This window comes from Sitophilus oryzae, unplaced genomic scaffold, assembly GCF_002938485.1.
Source record: "Sitophilus oryzae breed Bouriz unplaced genomic scaffold, Soryzae_2.0 scaffold_1443_pilon_pilon, whole genome shotgun sequence".
In the NCBI taxonomy this organism is placed as follows: Eukaryota; Metazoa; Arthropoda; class Insecta; order Coleoptera; family Curculionidae; genus Sitophilus; species Sitophilus oryzae.
The window spans coordinates 1888879-1909865 of record NW_022146108.1 but is presented as its reverse complement, the minus strand read 5'-3'; the positions used below and the strand labels follow the sequence as shown (position 1 = coordinate 1909865).

Here is a 20987-nt window from a genome sequence, read left to right as displayed (position 1 = left end):
TACGACTCATCGTTCAAATCTTATGGATCCGTGCTGGCCACGACTTAATTGAACGAACCGTATTGGAAGCAATGAATCAATTCTCACGATTCTTTGAACGAACGATCGCATTGTGATCCGATTTAATTCTCACGATTCTTTTTACGACTCATCGTTCAAATCTTATGGATCCGTGCTGGCCACGACTTAATTGAACGAACCGTATTGAAGCAATGAATCAATTCTCACGATTCTTTGAACGAACGATCGCATTGTGATCCGATTTAATTCTCACGATTCTTTTTACGACTCATCGTTCAAATCTTATGGATCCGTGCTGACCACGACTTAATTGAACGAACCGTATTGGAAGCAATGAATCAATTCTCACGATTCTTTGAACGAACGATCGCATTGTGATCCGATTTAATTCTCACGATTCTTTTTTACGACTCATCGTTCAAATCTTATGGATCCGTGCTGGCCACGACTTAATTGAACGAACCGTATTGGAAGCAATGAATCAATTCTCACGATTCTTTGAACGAACGATCGCATTGTGATCCGATTTAATTCTCACGATTCTTTTTTACGACTCATCGTTCAAATCTTATGGATCCGTGCTGACCACGACTTAATTGAACGAACCGTATTGGAAGCAATGAATCAATTCTCACGATTCTTTGAACGAACGATCGCATTGTGATCCGATTTAATTCTCACGATTCTTTTTTACGACTCATCGTTCAAATCTTATGGATCCGTGCTGACCACGACTTAATTGAACGAACAGTATTGGAAGCAATGAATCAATTCTCACGATTCTTTGAACGAACGATCGCATTGTGATCCGATTTAATTCTCACGATTCTTTTTTACGACTCATCGTTCAAATCTTATGGATCCGTGCTGACCACGACTTAATTGAACGAACCGTATTGGAAGCAATGAATCAATTCTCACGATTCTTTGAACGAACGATCGCATTGTGATCCGATTTAATTCTCACGATTCTTTTTTACGACTCATCGTTCAAATCTTATGGATCCGTGCTGACCACGACCAATTTGAACGAACCGTATTGGAAGCAATGAATCAATTCTCACGACTTTGAACGAACGATCGCATTGTGATCCGATTTAATTCTCACGATTCTTTTTTACGACTCATCGTTCAAATCTTATGGATCCGTGCTGACCACGACTTAATTGAACGAACAGTATTGGAAGTTAATGAATCAATTCTCACGATTCTTTGAACGAACGATCGCATTGTGATCCGATTTAATTCTCACGATTCTTTTACGACTCATCGTTCAAATCTTATGGATCCGTGCTGACCACGACTTAATTGAACGAACAGTATTGGAAGCAATGAATCAATTCTCACGATTCTTTTGAACGAACGATCGCATTGTGATCCGATTTAATTCTCACGATTCTTTTTACGACTCATCGTTCAAATCTTATGGATCCGTGCTGGCCACGACTTAATTGAACGAACCGTATTGGAAGCAATGAATCAATTCTCACGATTCTTTGAACGAACGATCGCATTGTGATCCGATTTAATTCTCACGATTCTTTTTTACGACTCATCGTTCAAATCTTATGGATCCGTGCTGGCCACGACTTAATTGAACGAACAGTATTGGAAGCAATGAATCAATTCTCACGATTCTTTGAACGAACGATCGCATTGTGATCCGATTTAATTCTCACGATTCTTTTTTACGACTCATCGTTCAAATCTTATGGATCCGTGCTGGCCACGACTCATCGTTCAAATCTTATGGATCCAAAAGGACTAACGACTTAATTGAACGAACAGTATTGGAAGCAATGAATCAATTCTCACGATTCTTTGAACGAACGATCGCATTGTGATCCGATTTAATTCTCACGATTCTTTTTTACGACTCATCGTTCAAATCTTATGGATCCGTGCTGGCCACGACTTAATTGAACGAACAGTATTGGAAGCAATGAATCAATTCTCACGATTCTTTGAACGAACGATCGCATTGTGATCCGATTTAATTCTCACGATTCTTTTTTACGACTCATCGTTCAAATCTTATGGATCCGTGCTGGCCACGACTTAATTGAACGAACAGTATTGAAGCAATGAATCAATTCTCACGATTCTTTTGAACGAACGATCGCATTGTGATCCGATTTAATTCTCACGATTCTTTTTTACGACTCATCGTTCAAATCTTATGGATCCGTGCTGGCCACGACTTAATTGAACGAACAGTATTGGAAGCAATGAATCAATTCTCACGATTCTTTGAACGAACGATCGCATTGTGATCCGATTTAATTCTCACGATTCTTTTTTACGACTCATCGTTCAAATCTTATGGATCCGTGCTGGCCACGACTTAATTGAACGAACCGTATTGGAAGCAATGAATCAATTCTCACGATTCTTTGAACGAACGATCGCATTGTGATCCGATTTAATTCTCACGATTCTTTTTTACGACTCATCGTTCAAATCTTATGGATCCGTGCTGGCTTACGACTTAATTGAACGAACCGTATTGGAAGCAATGAATCAATTCTCACGATTCTTTGAACGAACGATCGCATTGTGATCCGATTTAATTCTCACGATTCTTTTTACGACTCATCGTTCAAATCTTATGGATCCGTGCTGGCCACGACTTAATTGAACGAACCGTATTGGAAGCAATGAATCAATTCTCACGATTCTTTGAACGAACGATCGCATTGTGATCCGATTTAATTCTCACGATTCTTTTTTACGACTCATCGTTCAAATCTTATGGATCCGTGCTGGCCACGACTTAATTGAACGAACCGTATTGGAAGCAATGAATCAATTCTCACGATTCTTTGAACGAACGATCGCATTGTGATCCGATTCAATTCTCACGACTCTTTTTTACGGCTTATCGTCCAAATGTTATGGATCCTGCAGGCCACGATTCAGTTGAACGAACCGTATTGCAAGCAATGAATCAATTCTCACGACTCTTATGGATCTGTGCTGGCTACGATTTAATTGAACGAACCGTATTCTAAGTAGTGAATCGAATCACACGTATTCATTTTTAATACTCGTTCAAACGAACGACCAGTTCAATCTTTGTCCACCTCTACAATACGTAATTGTTAACATTTTCTAGAGATTATTCACATTTACTGTATTTCCGACATTCATTATAACACACAAATACTCTATTTGACATATTTGGTATTTTATTTTCAGAATAATGGCTGTGCTGGAGGAGATTCCGAGGTCCAGCTTGACGAAGAATGTGCCAAAGTCTTCGCCATGGACTCTGTCGTGTCCACGGTCTTTGATTTTCACGACAAGGAAGTCCACATCAAACCTAAATTTGACGAAAAAGACTACCAGCGTAAGTAGATATTTTTCTTAGAAATAAATTATTCAGTCCATTCAATTTTATGTTACTGGAATCTGAAAGACTTACAGTACATCTGCTGGCTCTGTGTCTATGAAAGGAATGCGGACAAAAACATTTAAATAAACAACAATATATTTTATACGTCGACTTGACGAGTACGTCACCGCAAATCGCTCCTCCCGCTCATTTTATTGGCTACTTTTATTTCCACAATAAGGGGCCGTCCTCTGCCGGAAACACTGCGACCTGTGAGGTCTATTGTGTTTGTCCCCTTTCTATATCTGTACCCATTCTCCTATCCCTGTGCCCTGCACTAACTTATGCAGGTCCTTGATAGGATGGGAGCATAGTTCCTCCGGTTCTAGCCTAGCTTTCCCAAATAAAAAGTGTCGCTTGCGATCCAGAGCCTCGCAGTGACATATTATGTGCTCCGCTGTTTCAGGATCTTTAGCGCAAAGTCTGCAGCAAAGACTTCCTTGATACAGATTGAGCTTGTTCAGGTAACACTTGACAGCCATATGTCCTGTCAAGAGGACTGTTGTAATCCGCAATTTATTCCTGCTAAGCATTAGCAGTTCTTTTGCGGTTTTGGAGCTAGGTCCTTGGATAAAAGCCTTGCTGTGCCTGTGCCCGTGTCGGTTTCTCCAGTGGACATTCTGCTTTTTCCTGATCCAGAGTTTTAGTGCACTACGGGCCATACATTTGGGTATTCCCAGTACTGGCTCTGGACCAAGATAAGATGCCGATGATCCTTGCCTAGCTAGCTCATCGGCTTTTTCGTTGCCTTGGATGCCGCTGTGGCCCGGCACCTAGAATAATTTAATTCTGTTCCGTCGAGCCATAGCTTCCAGTTCACCTAGGCATTCCCAGACGAGTCTCGACGATACCTTTGGGCTCATAAGCGCCCCAAGTGCCGCCTGTCTGTTTGAGCATATATTGATGAGCTTATCTGAATAAGCTCTTCTATTGTTTTCTCTCGCACATTGTAGAATGGCGAAAATTTCTGTCTGGAATACGGTTAAGTGTTTACCCAAGGAAAAGGATAAACTTACCCTTGGTCTTTCCCCAAATATTCCAGCTCCTGTTCCTTCAGCGGTCTTTGACCCGTCTGTATACCAGGTTAGTCCATCCTGAAGGAATGTTATATCTGTCCACATTCCTCCATCCATTTTGTTCATCTCGAATGGTTTGTGGTAGTGATAAAGAGGGGTCATTTGGTCCGATCTCATTTGGAGTAGAGGTCCTCCGATAGGATTTCCCATCTTTGAGTGTCCTGTTTCTGTCCTTTTTCCCAGAGACAAGACACTTTGTTGTCGATAGAGTCCCATTCTTGCCTCCGCCTGGATCACTATGTGAAGAGGCGGAAGGTCCAGAAACGCCTCCATTGATGCAGTGGGCGTTGATTTCATCGCCCCTGTTATGCTCAGACAAGCAAGTCTTTGCACCTTGCTGAGGCTGAACATTGTTGTTTGTTGCATTATTTTAGGCCACCATACCAAGGATGCATATGTTACTGAAGGCCTCACCACTCCAGTGTACAGCCAGTGCACCATCTGTGGTCTAAGGCCCCAGATTTTTCCATGAAGGCGTCTGACTACCGCTAGTGTAGTCACCGCCCTCCTTGTGACATTTTCCAAATGTCGGTTCCAGGTCAGTTTGGTATCAAGCGTGATTCCTAGATACTTGACCTCCCCCGAGAGATTATTATTGGCTACTTGCAAATTTGTCGAATTTTTATTGATGGGACGCTTAGTCTAATTTTTTACGAAAAACATCGAGAAAATATCGTTGCCCCTCTCACGGATACCCCGTAGCTACAGAACGAACAGACGTACTGTATATTACCTGTATATTTTCATGATATCTACAACAATATTATAGAAATATACATACACAAAAAAATAAGCCAGTTATTAGTATTATTTTAATAATGGTAGAAGAATAAATTGCTCTAGTCGTCATCTGACTTCTGTGGAAGAGTAACTCTTCAAAGTAGCTTTAAAATCATACTACCTACAGGGGAAGTACAGGGTCTCAATTTGAGCCTCATCTTTGGGATGTCGAAAAATTAATGCTGATCAAAATGTTCAATTTAATGCTGATCAAAATGGCACTGTAAAAGTTATAAAATCCCGAATACCTCCGAAGATTTTTGAAAAAACTGAATATTACCGTTTCAATTTCTATTTTTTTATGTATCTATTTAAATAGATATAACAACATAAATTTTACATTGCTACTTTCTTCGTTCTACAAGATGGTGTAGAACCGACCTTTTTTCGTGTTTGAGCTGACATCATAAAGTTTCTTTCTTTATGCCTTGGGGTTTTTCCTACAGATTTTTAGAGCTTCTGAGGTCCAATAACAGAAAATGGCTATGAGTGACAGAAAATGGCAAATTGAGTCGCACAACACGTACCCCAGAATGGAAGGGCATACCTGAGGTGCGACTCAAAAAGTGCATAATAAACAGTTCTAGCAACTGACAAGTTAAGCTCCTTAGAAACAGACCTTAATGCAAAACAGGCAGAGCTCAATTTTTTCGACAAAGCTTCGATATGTATGTCCCATTCCAGAGAATTGTCCACAACAAGCCCCAAGATCTTTACAGATTTGACGACGTCAATGGTGGTGTTGTTAAGTACAAAAGGCTGCAACGAGTTTTTATACGACAAAGCTTTAGTTTTAGAAATGTTGAGACTCAGGCGGTTCGAATCGCACCAAGATTTAATGGTGATTAAGTCATTTGATATAATCCTATGAAGTGCCGTGATGTCCTTGTTGCTCCAAGTGAAGCTAGTGTCGTCCGCAAAAAGACATATTTTGCCACTGATGTTTATGTTAACAATGTCGTTAATAAAAAGAAGAAACAAAATAGGGCCTAGTACTGAGCCTTGTGGTACTCCGCATTCTATTGGCTTGCTAGAAGACAACGTGGTATCCACCCTCACAAGTTGACTTCTGTTGCTCAGATACGATTTAAACCATTCGAGAGATGATCCCCTGAACCCATAGTGCTGCAGTTTATTAATTAGGATCTTATGATTTACACAATGGAACGCCTTAGAAAAATCACAGAAAATTGTTGCTGTAGAATGATGGTTGTTTATGCTGGAGTAAACTTTATTAAGGAGGGAAAACATAGCGTTATTTGTGGACTTGTTGCTTAGAAATCCAAATTGATATTCACTAAGTATTTTGTACTTAAACAGAAAAGATACCAGCCTTCTTTTAACCAACTTTTCTATGATCTTAGATAGCGTTAGAAGGAGTGGAATTGGGCGATAGTTAGAAGCTTCATCTTTGTCTCCTCCTTTATGCAGAGGAATGATTATTGCCGTCTTAGGACATTCTGGATCTTATCCTAAAGTCAAGCAGTACTAAACGCGATCAACTCAGTAACCATCAATTCGAAGTTGGTCAAAGAATGCCTAGAGAAGCTCAACAAATTAAGCAAAGAAAATAAAGTTCTCCTACTCTGCGTGCCTGCTCACCAAGGGATAGAAGGCAATATAAAAGCAAATGATCTAGCTAGAAAATGAGCGGACACGCCACTAACTAGACGAGAACCGTTCTGTTTTCCAAGACACTCGAAAAAGTTCCTCAGAACTTACAACCGAGAAAAATCAAATATTTTCCTTGATTTAAGTAAAAACAATCTTCGGATTATCACGGGGTTTCTAACAAGACACTGTCTCCTCAACGAACACTTCAGAAGGCTGAAGCTGAGAAACAACGGCGAATGCAGATTTCGAGGGGAAACAAAAAAATCAACAAAAAAAAATTGTTGAATGTTGTTGACAGCCTATTTGAAATTAAGTAACCCGAATGTTTAAACAAACCAAAGCTATTTCCATAGTTCGTAGAAAAACATTTATTTATTTAATTTATTATGGTCTACAGTTATATACAGCTGGTATAGAAATATACTAAATATTACCAAAGCTTTCTCGGTGTATAAATAATACTATTTACTTTTATGTAACTAATTGGGTATTTTCCTTCAATCGATCTACTTGAACAAAACGAGTCGCAGGTAAAGGTCCAAAATGAATGGTGAAGGACACCATGCCTAACCTTTCACAATATTTTAGATCAGAAATACGTAAATTTTATCTATTTTTTGTATCATTTGGCTGAAAAATATATTATAAAAAAAAGATCAGAAAAAAATCGAAATATAGAAATGTAAGTAGTCTTAGTTAATTTAACTATATACCGGGTGCGTCTCAAAAGTGGCTCACCCCCTATAACTTTTTTATTTTTTCATTTAAAAAACGAGATTTGGTATGTTAGTATCTAACATAAATTAGGATTGATTGACGAATTCAGTTGTTTTCGGTCGCTTCCTGTTTCACCGGAAATGACTAAAACTTTTGATTTTTAAATGGCACCCTCGGTATTTTTTTACTTTATTCGATAGAAAATAACACTCTGAATAGAATGACATATCATATGTCAACTTTTGACATTTTCGCATATGGTTTATTTGATAACAATTTGATAACAATTTGATAACAATTAGATAACAATTTGATAACAATTTGATAACAATTTATTTAATAGTTTTGAACTAATTCCAAATAATACATATTTTTTTCTTAAATTTTATTGTACCCTACCCGGTATTGTGTATTGTGTTTACCTTTTGTAATTTATATTTATATATTTTGTATTTTTCCACACGCAATAGCCTTCATGATGTAAAATGTTCTTTTATTGTTATAGTGCGGTTAGAAATAATAAATTTCTTTTATAGAGTCAAAACATTTCATTGCCTTCTTTTTTTGCCATTTGCTTACTTTTATCGTTAAAAAATGTATGTACCTATTAATGCTGCACTTTTAAATGCACTCAAAACAAGTACATTATTTTGAAGTTGCTTGAAATTTTTAAGTAGGTATACAGGGTGTTTCAAAAAACATGCGCCATCCCTAGTGGGGAGATAAATCGATGTGGCGAGATAAACGACGATCCTCACGTAAAAATAAGATTTATTTTTCATGTCAACATAGGTCCGATTCTGCTTTGTTTCGTAGCTACAGGGTGTTAAAATCTTAATATTTTTTCGATTTATTATAATTTTCTTCCAAGTACTTTTAGCGTTTCGAATAAAATTATGGGGGTAAAAGTTACTTAAATGCGTCATATTTTAAAGCTAAAAAAGTTTCGACATATTCACCAGGGACTTATGGGTTATCACTAGAATATTTTTCTAAAAAAAAGCATGTACGCCACTGATTTTTTCCTCTTTTTAGCAAAATAGTGTAAGCAGTTTAATGCCGATTAAAAGATAAACGCAATTTTATTAATTTGTCGTGATCCAAGTCTAATAGCGAATTACTTATTTAAAACTTGCGAAAATTTTAAATAAGTACTCATTGATTCCTCATCAAAAAATATAAAAAAAAAACTTTCTATAAAGATGGGTATGGAAATGCATAGTTTTAGAGTTACAGGATGTTAAAGATTTTTAAGTTTAGGTTTTTTGTAATTATCCAGTATTTTTTAATTTGAAATTGCTGTATGTTGGACCAATAGTAATAATATTTAGTAATAAATTACGTAAAATATATAATTTATTAATTTTATTTTTATTTTAATTTTATTAATTATGATTAATCAAATTGCGTTTTTCTTATCAAGGGTGCCGAATTCGACAAAATATCAAGAGATAACTTTAAATTGACATTATAGTACGAGAGCTAGCAACGTCGGAAAAACAAGTATTTTAAGACGTCTGGCTCTTTGATATATCTTTTACTATGCTCTCTAGAACAGCATGCGGCCCGTCTGGCTGCCGGTAAACGTTGCGTTCCCTACTGCGCATTGAAAAAAATCCTATATTTTTATTAATCCTTTAAATTCTAGTATTGAATATAAACCGACCGAGTCTCCATAGGTCAGCGCGTAGAGGTTTCGCCTCTCAAGCGAGGAGTCAGAGTTCGAATCCGGGTCAGGGCAAAGACTTTTTTATTTTATTTTCGTTTATATTCTGATACTAAAGTATTAAATATTTGTTTTTTTTATTCACCAGAATTATTTAATACTTTACTATCAGAATATAAACGAAAATAAAATAAAAAAGCCTTTGCCCTGACCCGGATTCGAACTCTGAATCCTCGGTTCGTAGTCGGAAACTCTACGCACTGCGCTATGGAGACATGTTCGATTTATATTCAATACTAGAATTTATAGGACTAAATTAAAATATATATATAGGATCTTCTTCGAAGTGCAGTAGTGAACGCAACGGGTATCGGCAGCCAGACGGGCCGCATGCTGTTCCAGAGGGCATAGTAAAAGATATATCAAAGAGCCAGACGTCTTAGTAGTTTTTCCTCCATTTGTTTATGGCAAACCCTGTATATCACAAAGTTTTAATTATAACATAATACAATTATTTACAATAATCGATATTTTCAATTTAAAAAAGAAAAAGAATGGCGGAGCAAAACTTCATTCTAAAGAAACAAAGTTCCAGAGCTACCTTTTTTAACGATACCCTAATGTAATTGGCCAACTTTTTTCCTATTGTACCAGGCTCTTCTCTAATTGGTTTAAAACTTACGTCAGAGCCAAACGTCAACAAGCATCGGCTTCGGAAGTTTATCGTCAAGAAGCACGTCATCCAGAGAAAATTTAATGTCAAATAATCGAGCCTCGATTGGAAGTAAATATTCATGAGATATTTATTGGGCCATAAAAAGTTAACTTTACTTTCGAGATTGATCATTTGTTGGTTTATTGTTGCAAAAATTAATTCGATCATTTATAGGGTTTTCAGTTGATATTTATCATTGATAAATTATATTTCTGTAATAAATTATTTTGTAATAGACAGTGCGTCCCATAATAATTTGAGCAGGGGTAATTAATCACGGTATTTTTATAGCCGCGATATTTCTTGTAACAGCAAATGAGGTATAAAAAAATTACTAAAAAATAGCATGTTTATTAGGGTGCACAAAAAAAAATTTTTTTTCTTTTTAGTTACCGTGAAAATATCTTTCTCAGGATGGTGAAAAAAAATTCTGGTAAAGTTTGAACTCTTAATATTAATATTAAGAGGTGTCTGTTTCATCGTGATTTTCTCTTTCCTATTGAAATAACAGAAATAACACGGGGAAACATTTTTTTGGTTTTTGGAATTTTTTTGCGTCCTAACAAATCAGCGTTTTGTAAAAATCAGTACAAATTCTTGTAGGAAATTGAACGATCTTCAAAGAAGGTCTGATATGAATTTTCATCTAATCGACTCGTTTGAAAATTATTGAAGGTTAAAGTTCAACTTCAAATCGTATACGATAACTATACAGGGTGTCCCAGAAATAAGTGCAAGTATTTTAAGGAGTGGTAGATCTCGATAAAAGAAGCATATTTTCTCTTTATTGTTTAGGTTTTATCGTTCAAATAAGTCCAAAATAACGGAGTTTACTTTGAAAATTTCCAAAAAAAATGATTTTTTGCTAAATTTTGAGAACCACTGGATATTTTCTGGATTTTCTTTCTTGTTAATTTAATCTAATACCTATGTTGCCATATTATCAAGAAATTATGTTTTTAAACTAAAAACTAAAAAAAATTCAAAAAAAAATTTCAAAAAATTTCGAATTTTCAATTTTTTTTGCGAAAAAGACCTCATAGGCGTGTTTCTGGGGTTGAACTATACTACCAGTTAAAATACTTGCACTTATTTCTGGGACACCCTGTATATACGATAAAAAACTATCAAAACTTGTACTATAAAATCATACTTTTTTCTACAGATCCACTACTTATACTATTAAATTCATGGCTATTTAGTAGAGTTGAGCAAAACTGCGATCTTCAATCGCAATTGAAACTGCGATTGCGATTTTTAAATCGCTGCGACTGTAACCTGCGATTGTAATTTTAATATTTAAATTTTATACTAGGCATTCTATTCAGAGTATCATTTTCTATCGAATAAATTAAAAAAATACCGAGGGTGTGATTTAAAAATCAAAAGTTGTAGTCATTTCCGGTGAAACAGGAAGTGATCGAAACGAATTGAATACCTCAATCCATCCTAATTTATGTCATATGCTTGCATACCAAATCTCGTTTTTTATCAGAAAAAATAAAAATGTTAATTATAGACGCGAACCACTCTTGAGAAACACCCAGTATATTATGATCTTGGCCCTAGAAAATAATATATTCTCTATAAATAAATAAAATCAGAGAAAAAATACAATGGCACTTTACTATAATGGACCACAAAATTACATTAGCAACAAAATCGCAACTCCTGGAAATTCTAACTCGCAGATAGAAGATTATCACGGTCCTAGTTTATAAAATCACAAACGTTGCGATTGTAATCGAAAAATCATAAATCGCAGCAAAATTACAAATCGCAACTATAGTAATATTGGTTGCCTAAATTGAAACTCGCAAATAAAAAAATCGTAGTCGCAGTTTTCTATGAGAGCCAACCGCAGGTTGCGATTGCGATTTTAAAATCGCTACGATTGAACCGCAGTATGCGATTTGTTGCTCATTTCAAATATTTAGCACTGATATTTATAATTAACAACATCGATCAATTTTATAACATATTAGCGTGTACCCGCGACTTCGTTCGGGTCGAATTAATCATTTGTAATGGTGATGATAAAGCAAAGCAAAAATTTCCATTAACATACAAACTGGATAAAATTTTCTCACATTATTTATGTCAGCATGAGAAAAAACAATATGGCGATATTATTATATAACTTGGTAATATTTGAGGGGCAGTTTCATCTCGTTGGAATTTGACTTTCGAAAAATCCGTTTGCCAAAAATAAGTTTTTTACGTCAAGCAGTTTAAGCAGAATCGTGGTTAATCAATTACCCAACTTTTTGGAACACCCTGTATGATTCTTTTAAAAATTTCAAAATATGTAACAAAACAAAATAAATTAAGCGTGTCCGAGCGTTTTCCAGAAAGACTAACTGTTTTTTAAATAACAAATATTGTAATATTTGAGGGGCGTTTTCATCCTCTTGGAATTTGAAATTCGAGAAACCCCTCCTCGAACCTCTACACTCCACAGTCAATCCCTTTGCCAAAAATCAGCTTTAAACGTCAAGCAGTTTAAGCAGAGTCGTGATACTCAATGGTCATATTTTATGAAACACCCTGTATAAATTTTTAAAAAATCTTAAAATAAAATATACGTGTTTAAGAGTTTTTCCAAAAATCTCTCGGATTTTTAAATTAAAAATATTCTTATATTTGAGAGGTGGTTTCACCCCCTTAGAATTCGAGTTTCGAAAAATCCCTTCTTATCGAACCTCTACACCCTAAAGTCAATCCGTTTTTCAAAAATCAGCTTTTTACGTCAAGCGGTTTAAGCAGGATCGTGATTAATCAATGACCAGATTCTTCAAAACACTCTGTATACATTTTTAAAAAATCTTAAAATATGTAATAAAACAAAATAAAATATACGTGTTTATTTCGGAAACTTGGCCGTTTTTTAAATAAAAAATATTGTAATATTTGAGGGGTGGTTTCACCCCCTTGGAACTGGAATTTCGAAAAATCCCTTCTTATCGAATCTCTGCACCCTAGAATCAACCTGTATGCCAAAATTGAACTTTTTACGTTGAGTGGTTTGGGCAGGATCGTGATTAATCAGTGAGTCAGTCACTTAAGGATTTTATATATCAGTATAGATTTGATTGAATCGACCACTCATTATCGATTCTTTTAAAACCTCCCTACTACGTGCTATTAAAATCTAGCCTGGATATCCCATAAAAAATATAAACAAAGACAATAAACTTTATGAACTGTAATAATGCCGGAAATAATAGTTAGAAGGTTGTAGGTATAAAAAATAACAATTAAGAATAACCCTGTAAACTAGAAAGAATATTTTTAATATTGTTTTATATATTTTTAGAAATTAAATGCCATATAATTACTTTAAAATGCTATTAATTTAATTTTTCAATCTGCACAAAAACTTAAAAGCCATAATTAAACTAATATAATGCAAACAAACAATTAATAACAGCAATTTTATTTGATCTAAAATAATCACCTAAAAAGCGTTTAAAGCGCAACTAATGTTATATTGAAGGACAGGTGTAATAATAAACAATCAATATTTACTGGTGTTATTAATAGATATCTATACAAAATTGGGTCATTCTTTTTATTAATGAAAAAAACTAATTTGTTTATTAATAATATAACGGTTGTAAAATAAATACTTTTTTATAATTAGGCGTTTCAAGGTGAATCTCAGGAAGGTTTATCATTATTCTTCAATCCGCTGAAATATCAGATAAAATGCAAGAAATAAATTTATTTTCTTTCGTTTTAATGAAAATCTACGACTTCACATGATATGAAGTACCTGTTCTTTCAAGTGATTTTCAAGAAAATATAAAATATATGAGTGTAATAGTTTTTTTCTGTTGTCTAAATGTACCTCAGACAATCTCCAATGACGCAGTAAGTCAAAATGTTATTTATTTATATTTTTTAGTACAGTTGGGGGGTTGGACCCTTTGATGTTACAACATAAATAAAACACTAATTTCCAACAATACACCAAAACACTTTACTTTCAAACACTAGGCGCACGTTTCGCTATCCATGTTCAACGGTTAACTGTAGATTTAATGCTTATAATGCTAACATGGTTAGCGAACGTCTAGTGTTTAAAGATAATGTGTTTTGGTGTATTGTGCGATTTAGTGTTTTTATTTTGCTATATTTTATACAGGGTGAGTCTTAAATAAGTGCAAATATTTTCAAGGCTGGTTGATCTCGATAAAAGAAACATATTATTTTCTCTTTGCCGTTTTTCAAATAAGTCCAAACTAACCGGGTTATTCTACTTTTAATTTACTGCTTAAAATTTCCAAAAAAAAATATTTTTTGCTTAAATTTTGAGAACCACTGGATCTTTTCTGGGTTTTCTTTCTTGTACTACCTATGTTGCCATTATCAAGAAATAATACTACTACCTATGTTGCCATTTATCAAAAAATTATGTTTTACCTAACCTAACTAAAAACTAAAAAATTTCCAAGATTTTTTTGAATTTCTTTTGGCGGAAAAAGCTTCATAATCGTGTTTCTGAAGTCTAAATATAGGACCCCTGAAAATATTTGCACATATTTAAGACTCCCCTGTATATTTAATTTAAAAAATATTTAAGAAATATTTTCAAATAATTTTTAAATAGTATTTGGAAATGTTGCTTAACTATTTTTTAAATTAAATGAATTAAAATTTAATTAACAAGAAATATGTGTTTGATTTCAATTAATAAATATCACAAAATCTAAAATAACTTTCTAAAAAATATTATGTTTACAATTTATAAAAAACAAACTTTCGTGTGTGCTGAAAATAAAATCATAAAAATGGAAAATTTACTAGTATATTTATTTATAATTTTATTAGTGTACTGGGGGTGCATCTCAAAAGTGGCTCACTATCCTATACCTTTTTATTTTTTCAGACAAAAAAACGAGATTGGGTATGTTAGTATATGACATAAATTAGGAATGATTGATGTATTCAATTGTTTTCGGTGCACTCCGCCAGGGCACTCTAGATTGAAATTTAAAATACGATTTGTTTTTAAACGAAAATGCCAAAAATTGACGTATTGTATGTCATTCTATTCAGAGTGTCATTTTCTTTCGAATAAAGTAGAAATATACCGAGGATGCCATTTAAAAAAAAGTTGTAGTCATTTCCGGTGAAACAGGAAGCGACTTCCTGAACAACTGAATACGGCTATCAATCCTAATTTATGTCATATATACCACATCTTGTTCTTTTATCAGAAAAAAATTCTTCACTTTCGAGACGCACCCGATAAAGAAAAAATAAAATTCTTTTCAAGCATTCTATGCAAATGTATTCAGAAAAAAAATATATGTTTTCAAAATAGTTAGGTATATTATAATATTATACAGGGTGAGTTTCCTACGATGTTCTCTATGGGCATCTCGGAAACTACTGGAGATAGAGAGTCGGTTAAATGGGGAAAGAACTGCAGTTTTGTGGGGTCATAAATATGCGCTTTTCAGATTTTTGAAAAAGTTCATGGCTTACTAGATATTTCGAAAAAAACAAATTTTGGCTATTTTAAAAATTGTCCCTAATTCCATTATAATCTATTTTAGACAAAATGTGTTCAGATAAAAGTTGTAGATAATCACATTCCTAATGAGTTTGTGTTCTCCGATTTTTTCTAAAGCCTGTCATTTTTGACATATGACACAAACATATGTTTTTTTAAATGAAAACCATAGTTGGCTATGACTTCATAAAAAGCGCCATTTTTTAAGCTTTTCAGCGATATAAGCTATAATATGTTTCTTTCACAAAATTAGTGAGTTATAGCCAACTCTTATCTTTCTTGACTAATTTCACTTAGTTAGCCATGGAAACAAGTTCAATCGTCGTTGCTCTCAGAAATGTGAAATTGTATCACATCCAATCTTTCTAAATTAAAATAAACAAAAATTGTAAATAATTTTTTTTTCAAATGAAGAAAAGCGTGTAGGATTATTGGTTCAATTTTTCTTGGCCATACAGGATACGTTGACCGGTGAAAGTTACTTACGTTTTTTAGAGAACGGTTTTCAATGGTGTTCAAATTTTGTTGTGATTTATAACTTATAAAAAGACAAAATATATTATTAAACGGCTCTTTACAATTTACACTACACGAACTAAAACTTAAAAAAAAATAATATCACTACGTACACTTTAAGTTATTTTAGAAATTTTAAAAAATCCGCAATTATTTTGAGTACATAAATGCATCTTTTTAAAACTGAATTTCTAGCTATTGTCGCAGAACAACCGGTCGACTTAATTAAACTTCTCCTGTTCCGCCTCTTCGAGTGCCTCTCTTAATTCATAAGTTCTTTTGTAAACCTTGTTGTTAACCATACCGCATAAAAAATCTAAAATGGATAGGTCATGTGACCGAGGAGACTCATGCAATTGGTCCACCTCGTTCTATCCCTGAGTTCATAATTATGATAAAAATAATTTTTAACATTTTTTTCTTTCACTGTGGGGCGGGGGTTGGTGTGTCATAATGCAAGTCATGTTGGAACCACTGTATTAATGAGCGAGTATCTAAATTTAACTTTTCTAACATGTCTTGAAAACCGTTCTCTAAAAAACGTAACGTTCACCGGTCAACGTATCCTCGAAACTGTATAGCCAAGAAAAGTTGAACCAATAATCCTACACGCTTTTCTTCATTTAAGAAACTCTTATTTACAATTTTTGTTTATGTTAATTTACAAAGATTGGATGTGACAATTTCACATTTCTGAGAGCAACGACGATTGAACTTGTTTCCCTAGCTAACTAAGTGAAATTAGTCAAGAAAGATAAGAACTGCCTATAACTCAGTAATTTTGTGAAAGAAACATATTATAGCTTATATCGCTGAAAAGCTTAAAAAATGGCGCTTTTTATGAAGTCATGGCCAATTATGGTTTCCATTTAATAAAACATATGTTTGTGTCATATGCCAAAAATGACAGGCTTTAGAAAAAAACAGAGATCACAATCTCATTAGCGATGTGATTATCTACAACTTTTATCTGAACACTTTTTGTCTAAAATAGATTATAATGGAATTAGGGACAAATTTTAAAATAGCCAAAATTTGTTTTTTTCGAAATATCTAGTAAGCCATGAACTTTTTCGAAAATCTGAAAAGCGCATATTTATGACCCCACAATACTGCAATTCTTTGCTCATTTAACTGACTCTCTATCTCCAGCAGCTTCCGATATACCCATAGAGAACATCGTAGGAAACTCACCCTGTATATAATAGTAATTTGTTTTATAGAAATATCTTACTAATGATCATATAACTTATAAATGTCCATTCAACAGAAATTTCTAAAGATCATCATTCCAAAGCCACCTTGACGACGTTTTTTTCAATCAAACGGTAAATGTATACTCACAGCATATATTAAGATAATAATCGACTTTTTTATACTAAATAATGAGACTTATTGAAATCAGATAAATATTATTCATAAGTACATATTTATGTGACATAAGCTGCAATTAAATAATTTGCATCAAAAGACCAAACTATTTTGTTTTGACCATTATTCTATTTATTTGAGACTCAAGTTAAAAATAGCAAATTGTTTTTAAGAAGTGCTTGAAAAGTGCCACATGAAAAAATAAAATTCGAAAAATTATATACCAACTAGTTGTTTATTTGCTGATTCTAAGTATTTCTAAATAGTGATTAAAAATACATTTGGTCGATCATCAAGTGTAATTTATTAAAAATATGATTCTTTTTATATACCATAAAAATAATTAGTACTTTTTAACATCCTCGCAAAATATTTGCAGTTCTTTCAAAACAAAATAGTCATCAGCTAACCGTATATTTCCAATGTCTGTGAGTATCTGTGTGGGTTGAAAATTTCTTGTTTATAATTAATCTTTTTTCTAACAGTGCTTTATAATATTAAACTTACTCTTTTTGTTTCAGAACACAAACAAAAGGGGTACCCCCACATGCACGCCCCTCTCAAAAAGACTTCGAAATTGATGAAACGTCGCACCCTGTCCCAAGATTCATCCTCCCCCCAAGGCACGCCCGTACTCAGCCCCAAAGACTCTGAAACAACCACCCCCCAAACAGAAAGAGCAGCGACACTCAGTCCTTTGAGCAGGTATGACAAAATAGTCTCATTAAATAAGATATATGTATCCAGAGCAAACGCTTTTGAGTTTAGTATCCACCACACAAAACAAACTGGTGTCAGTGACTCTTTACATTCAAATATTTAAATAACCAACAAATAATACTTTTATTTAGAGACAAATAATTATGCAATGCTGACATTTCTAAGTTTCTAAAATTTTTAAAATGTCATATTATCTACGTTGAGTAGTCTACACGAATCCTTTACAATGATCAAAGGTGAATATTGTGTTTAAAAAAAAACTACGTTCAGGGTGACCTGCTAGTATGAGGAAGCCCAATATCGTTTGTTGAAATGGTTTATAAAGCTGCATATCCTAACCATATTTTGCTGTATACAAGGTGTCTGAAAACAAAGATGATAAAGTTATAATTTTTTTTTAATTGCAACCGCTATTTTTCGATACAGAATTGGATTCAGCATAAAATTCTGCATGTTCACTATTTTTAATTAAAGCACTATAGGAGGTCGCTATGTTATTTCTTATTTACTGAAACTTACTAAAAAAATAAATAAACAATCCGAAAAAACAATTATTGAAACATGGAATGAAAATAAAATAGAAAAAAGTAATAATAATAATAAAATATAATAATTTCTTTTTCTTTTTTTATAGCGCAGCCAACATCACAGTATTTAAAGTACTGTATCTGATTATTTTAATGCAACACCCTGTATATTACTTTTTATTTAGATATTGGACTTCCTCATATTAATGAGGCACCATGTACGTAATAGAAAATTATGTATTATTCCTTCTGAGATTTCTCCTTAATAGTCTTAGAGCTAGCAACGTTTTCGAGAAAGTATTTTCAGACGTCTGGCTCTTTGATATATCTTTTACTATGCTCTCTGGAACAGCATGCGGTCCGTTTAGCTGCCGATACCCGTTGCGTTCACTACTGCGCATTGTAAGAAGATCCTATATTTTTTTTTAATTTAATCCTATAAATTGTAGTATTGAATATAAATCGAATATGTCTCCATACCGCAATGCGTAATACGATTCGTCGTACTACATGTCGTACGACAAGTTGATACAACCGCTGGAACGACAGGTTGGATCCGCGTTTATTCACTAACTAAAACTACCATTTGATGTTAATCACCAACAAGTAGTAGTTTTATTTTCCATTCATTTTGAATTCTATTGTAGCATCTGCTTTTATTTCTTTTAATTTTTCCAGTAGGATATTATAACTGGCATTTCTTTTTTGTTTATTTAGGTATTCCTTACTTTTCACATCCCACAAACAAGGTTGATTATGATAAATTTCTATAAATTCCGCCCAAAACTTCTCGTTGGTATCCATTTTTAAAGGATTGTTTAACCGTGTGCAACGAAATATGTAAACGATCTGTCTGCGACACATAGGGTTTGCACACAAACCATCAAATCTATCGTATATACTACTGCGTTGTACTACAGATTTTCTTCATGCCATACTTCCGTACGATACGACTTTGTCTTACTACAAGTAGTACTACAAAGCCACTAACTATCCAACCATTGATCCAACGGTCGAAACGATTTGATGTTGTACAACTTGTAGTACGATAAATCGTATAATCTGTGGCCCATTGTAGAGTTTCCGACTACGAACCGATCGATGATTCAGAGTTCGAATCCGGGTGACGGCAAAGACTTTTTTATTTTATTTTCGTTTATATTCTGATAGTAAAGTATTTAATAATTCTGGTGATTCAAAAAAAACAAATAGTTAATACTTTACTATCAGAATATAAACGAAAATAAAATGAAAAAGTATTTGCCCTGACCCGGATTCGAACTCATCGGTTCGTAGTCGGAAACTCTACGCACTGTGCTATGGAGACATGTTCGATTTATATTCAATACTAGAATTTAAAGGACTAATAAAAATATAAGATCTTCTTTCAATACGCAGTAGGGAACGCAACGTTTACCGGCAGCCAAACGGACGGCATGCTGTTCTAGAGAGCATAGTAAAAGATATATCAAAGAGCCAAACATCTTAAAATACTTGTTTTTCCGACGTTGCTAGCTCTCGTACTATAACGAAGAATACATTAGTCTTATCAAATATTTTAGTCGATTAGGGTAAAATGTGCTTTATTTATTCTATATTTACACCCTGAAATATTTTATAAAAATACACCACATATTTTTACAGTACAATCTATTATTTTTCATTATTCGAAATAAAAACAATGGAATTCTGTGCTGCTATAAAAAATGCAAAAATGAAACGAAAAAAGAGAAAGAATTTAAAAAGAGTTATTTTAATCTCTTATTTTATTTTATTACGTATGTAAATTTATTTTAATTGAAAACAACGCCGCCTGTAATATATACCCAGTTCATGAATTTTAAATAGCGTGAAATATTTTTGAAATGTTAGTGAGTACAAGTTCAACTATTAATTGCATATTTTCATACATATGTATATGAAAATTTAAATAAATACATTTTTCCGTTGATAGAAATATTTTCCATGCGTTGACTGGGAACTTTTTATTATGCTTTGCTACTAAACACATCAAAAAATGATAGCGGACAAAGTTAAAATTTGGTGTTCTCTGAGCTTTTTATGTTAATAGAGCCCCTTATATAAAATAAAAGGAAAATTTCAAATATCAACATTTCTGCCCATTCTAATCTCCTTTGGCGATTTCTACGTGTCAACACAAGAACTCAATTCTTAAGAGCAATCTATTATTAATTGTTAATTCTTAATTTGAGCACTGACAATTACTTAGTGAACATTTCAGAACATTCGAGTAGCTGTAAGGTTTGGATTCTAAAGTGCTTGAATCCGGATGAATATGTCATGTAGAAGCTCAGTTACTCTATGGCCAAGATGCCTTTGCCTCACCTC

The 20987-nt window shown here is 33.7% G+C and overlaps 1 protein-coding gene across 3 annotated transcripts in view; it reads left to right on the top strand.

The window, feature by feature from the left end:
• Positions 1–20987, top strand: part of LOC115877297 (band 3 anion transport protein) — a 202283-nt gene that overhangs the window by 93643 nt on the left and 87653 nt on the right. For all 3 annotated transcript variants that reach the window (XM_030893432.1, XM_030893431.1, XM_030893430.1), the window contains 2 exons: positions 3220–3370; positions 17913–18096. In XM_030893432.1, the coding sequence (XP_030749292.1) occupies positions 3220–3370; positions 17913–18096 (335 nt within the window). The remainder of the gene's footprint in view (positions 1–3219; positions 3371–17912; positions 18097–20987) is intronic.